The following is a 15,392-nucleotide window of genomic DNA, read 5'->3' as shown; positions in this document are numbered from 1 at the left end:
TCAAAGTTGTGACAAAGGACACAGAGTCATCTTTAACTCAAAGGAATGCATTGTTCAATGAAAAGAAGATGGAAAGATACTTCTTCATGCTCACAGAGATCATAATTGTTATACTGTTGATTAAGATTATAAACCTCTTTCTCAAACTTGTTTTCTAAGTAAATTTGAGGAAGGCTATCTGTGACATAGACGCTTGGCTCATGTGAACAAAAGGCAGATTGAAAAACATTTACAAAATGATTTAGTTATTGGTTTACCACATTAATCTTTGATAAAGAAAAAGTTTTCCAAGCCTGTCAATTTAGAAAACAAAATAAAACTTTGTTTAAGTCTAAATATTTTATTTTAATTGAGAAACCTCTTCAGTTCTCGCATATGGATTTGGTGGGTCTTGCAAGAACAAAAATTTTTGGTAAAAATTTTTATATTTTAGTTATTGTTGATGATTACTCTAGATTTACTTGGCTTACTTTCTTAAGTCTGAAGATGAAACTTTTTATGCCTTTAGTATATTTTTCAAAAAGGTCCAAAATGAGAAGGGTATTTCTATAGTGTCAATCAGGTCTAATCATAGAGGAGAATTTAAAAATGGTGACTTCATGAATTACTGCAATGAAAATGGAATTAGACACAACTTCTTTGCACCAAGAACTCTTTAACAAAATGGTAGAAAGGAAAAATAGAGTACTCACAAAAATGGCCAAAGCTATGCTTAGTAACAATGGCGTGTCACAAATATTTTAGGCTGATGCCATGAATACTGATTGTTACATCATCAACAGAGCTTACATAAGTCCTAAACTCAACAAGACACCATGTGAATTCTACAAGGGAAAAAAGCCAAACATATCTCGTTTCCATGTGTTTGGTAGTAAGGTGTTCTTGCACAACAACAACAAGGAGAATCTAGGAAAATTTGATCCTAAATCAAACATGGAAATTTTTCTTGGATACTCCAGCAGGAGTAAGGCCTTTCATGTATTCAACCTCAAATCCAAGTCCATGGAAGAATCAATACATGTAGCGTTTGATGAATTTTCCATAGAAAAGAAGAAGATTCCTGATGTTGATGATATTGCTGAAGAGTTGTATGATCTTCAACTAAAGAAGAACAATTCAATAGAAGATCCAGGGGAGAAATCTAAGACTCTACTCGAAGATAATGAAATTAAAGAAGTTCAGCAACCAACTTCCTAGAGAAATAACAAAAATCATCCTCTGGATCAAGTTATTAGGAATGTTAATGAACTTGTCTAGACCAAAAGCAAATCTCAAAACATTACTAGTCATTCAGCCTTCATTTCAGAAATAGGGCCAAAATCAGTAGAAGAAGCTTTATCTAATTCATATTGGATAGATGTAATGTAAGAAGAGCTTAATAAGTTTGAAAGAAGTTAAGTATAGGACTTGGTACCAAGGCCCAAAAATCATCTAGCAATTGGAATTAAATGGGTCTTCAAGAACAAATTTGATGAAGGAGGGATCATTATCAGAAACAAAGCTCGACTAGTGGCAAAAGGATATAATCAAGAAGAAGGTATATACTATGAAAAAAACTTTGCTCCAGTCGCTAGATTGGAAGCAATTCATCTATTTCTAGCATATCCCTCTGGGAAAGATATCAAGGGTAAAAAGTGCTCTTCTTAATGGATACATCCTTAAAGAAGTATATGTTAAACAACCACTTAGTTTTGAAGATCTTGAGAAATCTAATGCTGTCTTCAAATTGAAGAAAGCTCTCTATAGACTCAAACAAGCACCCAGAGCCTGGTATGAATGATTGAGTTCCTCTCTTTTAGAAAAAGGATTCAATTGAGGTAAAGTTGATACTATTCTCTTTATAAAAAGAAAAAGGGATCAATTATTAATTGTTAAAATTTATGTAGATGATATTATATTTGGTGCAACTGATGAATCTCTGTGTAAGGAATTTTCTGAGTTAATGAAGGGAGAAGTTGAAATGTTTATGATGGGAGAACTGACATTCTTTCTGGGACTACAAATTAAGAAAAGGAAGGATGGTATATTTATTTGTCAAACTAAATATCTTAGAGAAATGTGATAAGTGCATATTTTATAATTAAATAGGTATAGATTTTAGTTTAGATTTGATTATATTTATTAAAATTTCATATCTATTTAATTAATATTTATACATTTTTCCCTCATTAGTTAATTATAAGATAAAAAGAAATTTTGATATAAAATCTACTCATATCTTTCTTTTTTATATTTTGCAAGAAAATAATAAATGAAACAAAAGAGGAAAATGCAATAAACAAAAGAAAGAGAAAAGATTATATATAATATACGAAGGAAGGAAAAGTGGGAAGCTATTGTCACAAGGATAAAAATACATACATGGAGACTAGATATTTTGGAAAGATGACGTGAAGAGGACATGATTTTCAAAGAATAAAGAAGAGATACGTATAAAAAAATAACATATATATATATATATATATATTAGAGTTCCACATCAACAAGGAAACAAAAGGAGGAGCCTTCAGTTTAACTATAAATACTCCCTTTCATCGAGAAGGAAGGTAGGAAATGACTTATCTGAGTACCTTGAGAATTTTCTTCGAGATATTTAGAGCTCGTAGAAGCATTCTGAAGGCTGCAAGCAAGATTGTTGAGAAGTTCTATAAATTATAATTATTTCTTTTTTACTCTTTAATTTTCTCTGTGATCATTTTTTATGATTGGGAATTTTAGAATGGTGTTATTTAATTTTATTATCTGTTTCTAAATTATCCAATTAGGGTAAGGATGTAGCCCAATTAGGAGCTAGTTTTCTATTTCCTTTGTTTTAACTCTTTGCATTTATATTTATAAATATTTTTGCTTTTTTCAATTATATTTATTTCTCTTGTTTTTTATATTGATTTAATGATTAGCCACTATTTAAGCAAATCTGTGGGTAATCTTGATGGATTGGGAGGTGAAGAGAGAACATAAATCTAGAGAAATAAACATAAATAATTAGGCTAGGGATAGTTTTAGAAATTTATGGTGACTTAAACTATAACTTCACAGTTTAATTAGTTGCTTGGATATTGTGGGAACGAATTTAATACTAATTAAAAAGGGACTAATAATTCAAAAGAATATTAGGATATTTTAGGAATAGTTGTCACTATAATTAATCAGAGTCAACTTAAGGGTAGAAACTAGCAACTTATAGGGTGAATCCAAAACCCCAATGCTTCAAGTGATTATGTTTTCATCATCATTATTTTCTTGATTTATTTGTATTATTTATATTTTCATCAAAATTATCCATTTTATCTATTTTTCTTGAATTATTAATTATTTAAATTAGTAAAAGTGTAACTTCCTGTGGGTTCAACACCTGAAATACTCCGAGTAATTTATTACTGTGATCTCGTACACTTGTGAGAGCAATCAAGTTTTTGGCACCGTAGTTGGGGAAGTCACAAATTTCTAACTATTTAATTTTTAGTCATTTTATTTTTAAATTTTATTTTTTTTCTTTTAATTTTTTATTATTTTTTATGCAATTGAGAAGTTCTAGTAACTTAAATTTGATTCCTATTAATCTAAAAATTGAACAATTTTGATCAAAGAAGAAGAAAGATGAGTGACAAAACTATTCCAGAGCCATCCATTACATTTAGAGATATTCAACGCCCATTCATCACATCTAATCCATCATGCATCCAACTGAGTTCCAGAGCGTGTAATTATGAATTTAAAAATATGCACTTAAATGTGCTACCTAATTTCAATGGGCACCAAACTAAAGACGCCATGAATTTTATACGAAAATTTTATGCAGTAATTGATATACTATTGCTAAATAATCTATCGGATGATGATTTAAAGCTGCATTGCTTTCCTTACTATTTAAAAGGATAAGCTCGTCAATGGCTTTTATGATTATCAAAAGCTTTCATAAGATCTTGGACGAAGATGCATGAGTAATTTATATTGAAATATTATTCTCCTTAGAAGACTTTAGAAATAAGGGACAATATTCACTTCACATGGCAAGATAGTGAATTGTTCCATGAGGCCTGAGAATGTTATAATCTCCTCATAAGCCAATATCCCTATCACCAATTTCCACACATACTCTTGATGGATTTTTTTTATGATGGACTGAATGCTGGATGCTAATCAAAAGTTGATAATGCAGCTCGAGGTGATCTAAGTAATATGATGGTTGAAGAAAAGGAAGAGATTTATAAAATACTACCAGCAAAGTCAAGGCAGAAAGTGATTTGAGAAAGGAGGGCGATGGTTAATGAAATTTCTACATCAGATGTCTCACATGAACTATAGGATTTATCAAAGAGTTTAAATTTATTATTGAAAAATTTTAGTTTTGTTAATTCTCTTTCTTCTATTAATAATTCTCTTCATACAGGTTGTGATGGTAACTATGTGGAGGAGGCTAATTATATAGGAGCTAGTAATGATCAAGTTAATCCAAGGAATGACCCATACTCCAACACATACAACCCTAGATGGAGAAATCATCTAAATTTCTGCTAGAAGAATTCCTCTACTTAGGGACCACAAGGGCAGCTAGGCTTCCAACAATAAAGAAACACAATTGAAGATCGCACAACAAAGTTGGAGGAATCTTTGGTTCAAATGGTGACTTACCAAGTGAATAACATGAAGAGCATTAATCAAGAGATTGACCAACTTAAATAAGCAATTACTTTAACTCAAGCTTCTGTGAAAAATATGGAATCTCAAATGGGTAATTCTTTGAGGAAAATGAAAACTTAAATAAGCAATTTGGCTAGCTTTATTAGTAGAAAGAGTCAAAATAAACTTCCAAGCAATATTGAAGTCAATTCACTAGAGTAAGTCATGGTAGTCACTGTACAAAATGGTAAAGAACCCCAAGAGGTCAATAGTGGAGATAAAAGTGGCTATTCTCCCTCTAAAGCCAAACCTCATATGCCCCTCATTCCACACCCTAAGCACTTTCAGAAAAAAATCTAGATGTAAGCTTCCAAAAATTCCTTGAGATGTTTAAGAAAATTCAAATCAATATTCCCTTTATAGAGGCATAGGCAAAGATACCTGCTTATGCCAAATACATCAAGGAACTAGTTTCAAATAAGAAAAAGTTAGAAGAATATGCCATGGTTATAGTTATAGAAGAGTGTAGCGCGATTCTACAAAAAAGGCTACCACCTAAATTGAAAGATCTAGGGATTTTCACTATTCCTTATGATATTGGTTCTAATATTATTGAAAATGGTTTATGTGATTTGGGTGTGAGTGTTAACTTAATGCCTTATTCTTTATACAAGAAACTTACTATAACAAATATCAAGCCGATCAATGTGACTCTTTAACGTGCAAATAGATCACTAATATATCTATATGGTGTAGTTGAGGATGTCCTAGTGAAAATTGGTAAACTTTATATTCCTGTAGATTTTATTATTTTAGACGTTGAGGATAATTGGAATGTCTCACTTATATTAAGAAGACCATTTTTAGCCACTGGAGGTGTCTTAATTAATGTGCCTAAGGGAGAGTTAATATTCAAAGTAGGTGAGGAAAAAGAGATATTTAAATTTACTAAAGCTACTAACCTCCCTATTTTTGAGAAATCTTTATGTAGCATACAGGTGACACAGAAAGAGGAGAAACATCCAAAAGACCTTCCTTTACATACTTTAGAAAATAAAGAGGAGGAAATTAGCAAAAGAGAAGGGAGGGAGCTATAAATGCAACCTAAAGATGTACCCATTAATCCTCGCAAAAGTTCTAGCACTCATATATTGGAGTCAAATTGGAAAGTCCCTTGCTCATTAACAAGAACCCTCTCCAAGGGAAAGATGAATGTTAGTTGGAATAAGAAGGTGTCTTCTAATTTAGGAAGACAAGGATTCATACCATACTCAGAAGGCATCTCTTGATTTTATAACAATATCTGGTTATAGGAATTAAATGTAGCGATTATTGGGAGGCAATCCAATTTTGTTTTCATTTCCTTTTCTTTGTTATTTTAATTTGTTTTAATTTCTTTTTACCGCCTGTTATCCTCATAAAATTTTATTTGATTACTAAGACCCCTTCTAAGATGAATTGCGGGATCACAATGCTTAAAAGGGAGCTTCTTAAAGGTTATCAAAGTCATATTAAAGCAAATTAAACTAGGGAAGTTTCAGTTCCTTATTTTTTTTTCTACAAATATTGATGACAATATGGAATTTAAGTGTGGGGGAGGATATATCATGGTAATTTTTTATTGCTTATGCTATTATAATTTCCTTAGTAACTTACATGTTGTAATTGGGCCACGCACTACGGCATGCAGTACATACACCAAGGCTATGCCATACACCTAACTCTCTATGTCATGTGCTACGGCCACAGTGTATTAGTTTGAATTTTCTATTGTCATTTGACAACAAAAATGAACTTTCAACGTGTGCCATTTTCATATGCGACGTTTGATCAAAGTAATTCAAGCACCCACACGTTATCTCATAAGCTAGCTAATGAGATAGGTTTGGACATAATCTAATAATTCGATCAAAATTTAAACACCTAGGTGTAAAAAGTCACTTTTTCAAAGAATTTCATGTACCCAAGTGCTCAAATCGGTCCATTTGTTTCATTAGACCACCTAAGGCCTTGAACCAAGTCTAAAAGAACTTATTACACTTGATTAACTACAACATAACATATATATACATAGATACTAAAATTTGACCCCTCAACAGCCAATTTTCCACATCTCTCAACTTTTCACAATTTGTTACAATTTCTCATTTGTCCTTTTCTCACTACCTATTCACATATGACTACATTCATAACATAATTTGAACTCGATCTTAGCCTCAAATTACTCATTCATCATAGTTTTCACACATGGGCTAAAATTCACTAAAAACTCACAACATTCATTACAATTTCTACACTTAAAAAAAACATAACTCAACCATTCAAATCATGCATGCAACCATATGGCAACTTATATATACAAAATTCACACTAAATTGGTTCATTATACAAACTCAAAACTTTCATACTACCACAGCACCACTATGCTAGTATAGACTTTTTTCCCTTTCCCTGATCACTGCTTTATCCTATAAAAATGTAACCACAAGGGTAAGAAAAAATCTAAGTAATAGAATAACTTACTCCTATTGACTATCACATGTAACTATATAAAAGTAAAGCATATATATACCATTTAATATAACATAGATTACAGGTTTCACTAAACACATCAATGTTTCACATTTGGCCTCTCTACACCATTTTTTACCACTTTACTAGTACAAGCATGATCTCTACCATCCGAACCTCCAAATCAGCCTGACTCAAAACTATAGGCTTGTCTTAGACCAATATACACTTTCATTGGCCTTAAACTTACCTTCAATGGTAGAATCACCTAGTCAAAGGTGTTTTATCTCACTCTAGACTATGATTTTTTCCAATACACATAATAGAGTGTCGTTGACTCTAATACTGTATTATACAGACACTAAGGAGTCCAAATCTCTAACACTGCACCTCAATAAATACTAGGGAGATCATCTCCAACATTGCACCTCAAAAGGCACTAAGGAGGTATAATTCTCTAGCATCACAGCCCATCAGGCATTAAGAAGAATATTCCATATAGTCTTTATCACCATACTCCACACAGGTGAACTCTCATCCTAATGATCATTCTTTTTGAACCATTCTAGGTTCTTCATTCATACATATATCCTCAATACATAGTATATATTTATGTAAAGTATGAAATCACATGTCCTTACTCATTTATTTGATTAAAAGCTATTTTCATACAATGTTTTGAAACATGCTTAGTTTAAAATAATTTCATGCAATAGATAGCATACTTACACATAGTTACAATAAATAGCCAAACAGATGAAGTTATTCGGTTATCTCAACCCTTCTGTCATTAGAAACATTACCTGTAGATTTCAACTACCACAATAGATTGTCACAAGCTTCCTTTCTCAACTTACACGCTAAAGTTGCCAATCTAAACATAACTGGTACAATTTAGTCATTTAATCTAACTTGAGTAAAAGTACATAATTACTACTTATGGCTATATTTAGCCATCTATTCTTTTTCATTTATTTGTTTTAAATCTATTACTACTCAATTACCACTTTATATCACCATAACTAGTCTCATTTCAATTAAACAATATTTTCAACCTAAAATCTCATTGAATTAGGGCCAAATTAAATTTAAGGATTTAAAGCTTTATTTTTAAGCTCTAAACTAGTCACAAAGTTTTAATTTAACTCTCAAAAACATGTTAATTACTATTAGACAAGAATTAAACCTCTTAAATTTTATTAATTCAATTTCTTTATAAATCGTATTCGAAAAAATTTGGGTAGAATTGAAGGTGAGTTATTAGTTACTTATTAGAAGCACCTTCCACAGCTCCAAAATCTCTTACCCTAGCCCTTCACTTTTATCTTCTCCCTTTCATGTGTTTAAGATTTCTCCCTTCTGAAATTTATGAAATTTCACAACTTAAGAAGTCACTTTTTAATCCATGTACCGTAGTACATGCAATACAAGCTGTTATGCATAGCACAATGAGAAGAATTCTCACCACACGTACTTGTTTTGACTCAAAACACAATCCTTTGACCCATATATGCACATTTAACATCCCAATGAGTCAAAATATCAACTAATCATCCAAATCTCTAATCCCACACTAATTACTAATTTATCCTTAATTAATAGCTAATCACGAGATTAAGAAATTTAGGATGTTATATTAAGGCTGTGGCTCATGTCCAAGAACTTGAGGACAAGTTCCAAGTGAAGAAGAAAGAAGAAGCAATCAATGAAATTGAGCTTGAAAAAGAAGAGATGCAATCAAAAACAAGTAAGGAGCCTAAAAGACAAGAGGGGGTTGTGGGATATTCCACCAACTTGGACTTGAAGAAGATCATCCCCTCTTGTATAGAGTCACCTACCTTAGAGTTGAAGCCTTTACCATACAATCTCAAGTATGCATATCTCCTAAAGAATGAGAAGCTTTTAGTAATAATATCTAACTCTTTATCTCTTGAGGAAGAAAATGTATTACTTGATGTATTGAGAAAGAACATGCATGTTATTGGTTGAATTTTGGCTGACATTCCTAGTACTGACCCTATTGTGTACAAATATAAAATTTTTCTTGAGGACAATGCTAAGCCTATAAGGCAACCACAAAGGAGAGTTAACCCATATATCTTAGATATGGTAAAGAAAGAAGTTATCAAGCTACTTAGTGTTGGGATCATTTATCCTATAAAAGATAGTGAGTAGTGTAACATCTGAAAACTTCAAACCTAGAAAAATTGACAAATTAAGGGATAAATTAGTTAAAAATATGATTAATTAATTTAATTATGTTTTTAGGTTGCTAATTGGATTTTGGGGTCATATTTGACTCTAAATTGAGTTAGGATAGAAGTTAGATTGAATCAGGTGGCATTAGGGGGAGCAAAAGTGAGTTTTTGCTCTCTGCATCATGAGTCGCAACTTGTATGTCGTGCGCTACATTGAGTGGCATTGGGGGAGAAAAAGCAAGTTTTTGCTCTCTGTGTTATGAGCCACAACTTTGTGTCATACGTTGCAGCGCATAGTACAACACATGCATAAAATGCAAAAATGATCTGAAAAAGTCATTGTTGGTTAGTGAAAGCTTGGAACTTGAAGGAGGAAGATTTGAGCACTGCTAGGGCATCATTTTGGGAGAAGTTTGAAGATAACTTAGGCCTTAAAACTCTTGAGTTAGTTTCCTACCCTTCTCCTCTACCTTTTCATCTCATTTTCAAGCGGGAGATTTTTCTCTAAATGGATTAAGCTATGAGTCTATGTTTTAAAGGTTTTTATTGACTCTAAAGGTTTGATTTAAGTTTCTTAACCTTGGATAAGGAGTACTATAAAGTTAAATTATTGTTTGGTGAAAGTTGGATCAAGCCCTAGCTTGATTATAAGGTTTTGAGGTGTGACAAGTAGAGATGTCAAGTGTTATGTTGTGATAGAATTAGAGGGAGGCTTGAAGGGACTGTGTAAGAAAAATTGTAATCTTGACAAGCTTATTTGTTGAGAATATGAGTGAGAAGTGGGAGAATTGGGATGTTATGGATAGCAATAGTGCTTGTGTTAATTGAAAATTAACATATAGTACTTGTTGATGTAGATTGTGGTGTGGGAAAACTTACCTTGACACAAGAAGAGATTTACTACCATGGTAACCCTTTTAGTAACAAAAGGGTTGTGGTAACTAGATAATTTGCATTATTTATTACCTTGTATAAGTTTTTCTCAAGTTGTTCCTGTATGATTTGTTACATGTATATATATGAATTTTGTAAAAGTTAACTATTTTAGAAAATGAGTGCAATATTGATTTGTAAAATGTCATGTTTCTGAAATAAGTTGTAATATTCATTAAATTGGTTTTGAAAGTAGTTTATGCATGGTCAAGTAGAGATATGTAGTGAAATGTGGCATATTAGAGGATGGGAGGTCACCTTAGTAGAGTAAGTGGAGATTAAGTCCATATGGTCTTGCTAGTACCTTAGGACGTCAGGTGCAGCTCATATTTATCCTTAGTGCCCGAAAAAGGGTGTGATGTTAGAGACTTACTCTCCTTAGTACTTAGAAGGGTGCAGAGTTGGAGACTATACTCCTTAGCATTCGTAGGATGCAATGTTGGAGTAACAACACCCCAATTACTTGTAATAGGTGGAACCAATAGTCCAGAAGTGGTTTAGGACACCTTGGTTGGGTAGTCCTAACATGTATGGTGAGCTTGGGGACCATACATATGGTTTGGTTCCATGAAATAGCCTATTAGTTTGGTTAGGAGTATTGGAAGACCAGATGGATAGTGATCATGCATGTAACTTGTGGTGATTTTATATGGTGTATTTATTATGCTTATTTTAAGGCTTGTTTATAACTTAGCATATTAATCAATAATGTAGATTATCTTAGTTACTGATATTTTTATCTCACCCCGTAGTTATCATTTTACAAGTTCTACTACTGAGACTGAGCAAGGGAATGAATCAAGCAAGGCTAGCATACTTGCTACATTATCATTGTAAAGCTTAATTTTATTTTGAGTCATGTACATAAACTTATATAGATGATAACATGAGTTGCCAACTAAGAATGTACGTCATTTTGATAATTGCACTTGTATTATACTATGATATTTTATATTTTAGCCCAACATTGTATATGATGTATATATATATGGTGATTTTTGTGGTAATAGGCTAAAATACAAATACAAGTGTAAGGAATGTTTTATATATGTGGTGAAAATGTATATGTTATATTATATAGCAATAGAGGCCAAATAGTGTATGGAGTTGATTTTGTATTTTGGCCATATTGGGCGAAATTGGCATTAAGTGGCCAAATTTTATGATTAGTATGTTTTTGTGTAATTGAATGCTCAATCAGGTGTATTTTGGTCTATTGGGCTTGGTTCAAGCCTCAAAATGAGTTAATGGTATAAGTTTTGAGTTTTGGGTACTTGGATGCTTGAAAATTGCTTTAAAAATTAACTTTCGCATCTGAGTGTCTAATATTCTCATACAATGTTAGATCATAATGAAATTGTACCATTAGTTAGCTTATTGAATAAGCTTTACGTGGATGCTTGAATTACTCTAATCGGACATCGGATGCGAAAATAACGCGTGTTTGAAGTTCGTCCTAAAAAGCTGTCATGACAGAATTTTTGCTATCATGACACATGCACTGTAGTGCATTTCATGCAAGCCACGGTGCACGGTATAGTGGCCAAATTTGCCTTTCTGTGTCACATGCTACGACGCGTGGACCATAAGCCATGGTGCATGTGCCAAAATACTTAAAAATGATATTTTTGGCCTTGTTTTAAAGTGTTTTGCTTCTCAAAACTTTTCCTTGCTTCCCATAGCTTTATAAATCATTAAGTTTGAGCTCAAATTACAAATTTGAAGGGTTTTTATGGGATCCCAAATATTTCACAATTGTTTTTAAAAGATTATTAGTTTTAACCCTTATATATATAATGTGAGCTTAGGAGCAATCCTTGTTCCTAATTATGATTGTTGTGATTGTGTGGTGAATTTTTGTAATGTCAAGGTGGACATTAGAAGTAGGTGTCTCCAACCTAAGTTGTAACTAAGAAAGGAGGGATTATTGTAATAAAAAAATAAGAAAGGAGAGCTTATGCCAACTAAAGTTTAAAATGCTTGGAGACTGTGCATAGACTATAGGGAGCTCAATAATGTGACTAGGAAGGACCATTTTCATTTGCCTTTTATTGATTAAATGCTTCAGAGATTGGCTTCCAAGTCTTATTATTGCTTCCTAGATGGGTTCAATGGGTATTTTTAAATTTCCATAGCTCTTAGTGACAAGATAAGACCACCTTTACATGCCCCTTTAGTAATTTTGCCTATAAAAGGATGCCTTTTTGTCTTTGTAATGTGCCGGGTATTTTTCAAAGATGCATAATGTCTATATTTTGTGATTTTATTAAAAACTGCTTGGAATTTTTTATGGATAATTTTACTACGTATGGTGAGTCCTTTGATTCATGCTTGCATTCTTTAGATAAAGTGCTTAGTAGATGCATTGAGAAGAAGTTTGTGATTAACTTTGAGAAATGCCATTTCATGGTTGATAAAGGCATTGTTTTGGGCTATTTAATTTGTTCTAAGGGTATAGAAGTGGATAAGGCCAAAGTAGATGTGATTTCTTCTTTGCCATATCTTATTTGTTTGAAAGATTTGAGATTATTTTTGGGACAAAAAGATATTGCTTTACCTATAAGAGATTTATCAAGGGGTTTAGTAAAATTACTTTATCTATGTCTAAACTCTTACAAAAAGATGTTGATTTTTATTTTTGATGATTCTTGTAAAAAGAGTTTTGACACTTTGAAAAGTATGCTCATTTCCGCTCCCATCCTTAAAGCCCTAAATAGGTCTTTGCCTTTTGAGTTGTCATGTGATGCTTTCAATTTTTCTATGTGAGCTATGCTTGGTCAAAGAGAGGGCAAGTTGTCATATGTGATTGCTTTTGTATCTAGGACCCTAGATTCAGCTCAAGTTAATTACACTACGACTAAGAAAGATTTGTTTATTATTGTTTTCGCACTTGATAAGTTTAGATCATATCTTCTTAACTCTAAAGTTATTGTGTACATTGACCATGCTGCTATAAGGTACTTGTTTAAGAAGACAGATTCTAAGCCTCACTTGATTTGATAGGTGATCTTGATGATAAGAATTTAATGTGTAGATAAGGATAGGAGTAGTTCTACTAATGAAGTGGTGGATCATTTGTCTAGGCTACCTCATGTGGAAGCTATTATGGTAAACTCTAACCTTACTATTCCTTGTGATTTATTTTCTAATAAGGCATTGTGTGCCATTTCATCTAAGCCTCTATGGTATGCCTCTTTTGCTAACTATATTGAGTGTAGAGTCTTGGCTCCTTATGCTTTGCTATTTGTTGCTAAAAAATTGAAAAGAGAATCTATGTTTTATATTTGGGAACCAGCTTTGATATGAAAGATTTATAGTGATAAAGTGATTAGGAGGTATGTTGATGATATTGATGTGCCTTCTATTCTTGATTTTTATTACTCTCATGCGTGTGGTGGTCACTTTAGCTCAAATAAAATAGCTAGAAAGGTTTTAGATTACAGATTGTATTGGCTTCACTTGTTTAAAGACTCTTACAAATTTTGTCAAGCATGCTTGAAATGTCAAAAGGTTGGTAGTTGGGGTAAGAGGCATGAAATACCTCAACGACCCATTTTATTTTGTGAGATTTTTTATGTTTTGGGCATTGACTTTATGGGTCCCTTTCCACTATCCTTTAGTTTTAAGTACATATTACTTGATGTCGATTATGTTTCAAAGTGGACTGAAGCCATTCATACTAGAACTTGTGATGCTAAGATTGTCTTGAAGTTTCTCAAATCTAATATTTCTTTGTAGGTATAGAGTTCTTAAGGCCTTGGTAAGTAACCAAGGATCCTACTTTTGCAACAAGATGATGGAGGCTCTCTCAGATAAATATGGGGTGCATCATAAGATTTTTACACCATATCATCCCCAAATTAATGGCTAAGCCAAAGTATCAAATAGAGAAGTCAAGAAGATCTTAACCAAGGTGGTGAACACAAATAGGAAAGATTGATCTTTACACTTGGAGGATGCTTTGTGGGTTTACCGAACTGCTTATAAGACTCCCATTGAGATGCCTCATTTTCGATTGGTGGACAAAAAGGCTTGCCACTTCCCAGTGGAGATAGAGAACAAGGCCTATTGGGCCATCAAGAAACTTTACTTGGATTTGCATCTTTTGGTTAAGGAGAGATTCCTTCAAATGAAAGAACTAGAGGAGCTTAGGTTGGATGCTTATGAGTCATTTAGGATTTACAAGGAGAAAACAAGGGTTCTTTATGATAAAATGATCTTGAGGAACAATTTCAAAGTTGGAAACTTAGTCCTTATTTACAAGACAAGATATATCCATAAATATTCCAAGCTCACATCTAAATGGCATGGGCCATATGTGGTGACTAATGTTCTCTCTTATGTAGTTCTTCAACTCAAGGATAAAGCCATGGGGTCTACTTGGGAAATTAATGGCCATTTATGCAAGCTTTACACGGAGGCCGACCCAACACTTCAAAAGGAAGAGGACTTTTCTCAACATGTTTTTGAGCCACCATAATAAAGTTGTATATGGAACCTTCCCCTATATCCACTCAATATAGGAAAAGATTAACAGAAATCACCACTTAAACATACTAATCAATAATCAAAGAATTTATTTGAAAAGTTTTAGCCAAAGACTTGTTTTGTCAAAATATCAAAAATCATAATGCATCAGAGCAATATGCATTAGAAATAAATCACAGACATCAATCTCAATCATTGCATGCATTAAAAACCTCAAATTCAAATTGGAAATTGGGCCATGCATTGTGGTGTATAGTGTATGCATCACAGCATGTGGCACAAAGCCACACACTTGAATTTTTGTGCCATGCGTTACTGTACGCCTATTTGAAATTTCTGCTATCATTTTGACAACAAAATGATGAACTTCTAGCATCCACCGTTTTCACATACAATGTTCGATCGGAGTGATTCAAGTGCCCACATGAAGCTTATCTCATAATCTAGCTAATGAGATAGGTTTGGATATGATCTAATAGTCCAATCCAAATTTAGACACTCGAGGTGCAAAAAGTCACTTTTTCTTAAAAATTTGTGCACCCAATTGCTCAAATTGATACCTTTTTCTCATTAGACCACATGAAGACTTGTATCAAGTCCGAAAGGACCTAATACACTTGGTTGACCATATTATATCAC

The 15,392-nt window shown here is 32.7% G+C and overlaps 1 protein-coding gene across 1 annotated transcript; it reads left to right on the top strand.

Annotated features, from left to right (window-relative positions):
* Positions 1-14,265: 14,265 nt before the first annotated feature.
* On the top strand, positions 14,266-14,745 carry LOC129305421 (uncharacterized). Its single transcript, XM_054945454.1, has one exon. The coding sequence runs from the start codon at positions 14,266-14,268 to the stop codon at positions 14,743-14,745; it is 480 nt and encodes a 159-aa protein (XP_054801429.1).
* Positions 14,746-15,392: the final 647 nt, after the last annotated feature.

The sequence above is a fragment of the Prosopis cineraria genome, unplaced genomic scaffold (genome assembly GCF_029017545.1).
Source record: "Prosopis cineraria cultivar Desert tree isolate PC_DT_omini unplaced genomic scaffold, ASM2901754v1 PC3, whole genome shotgun sequence".
Taxonomy (NCBI): domain Eukaryota; kingdom Viridiplantae; phylum Streptophyta; class Magnoliopsida; order Fabales; family Fabaceae; genus Prosopis; species Prosopis cineraria.
Note: the sequence above shows the minus strand (reverse complement) of the source record. Positions and strands in the feature narration are given on the sequence as shown.

What these genes read in the sequence shown, in the direction of transcription:
- LOC129305421 (XM_054945454.1), top strand. Translation starts at nt 14,266, where the DNA reads ATGCCTCATTTTCGATTGGTGGACAAAAAGGCTTGCCACTTCCCAGTG.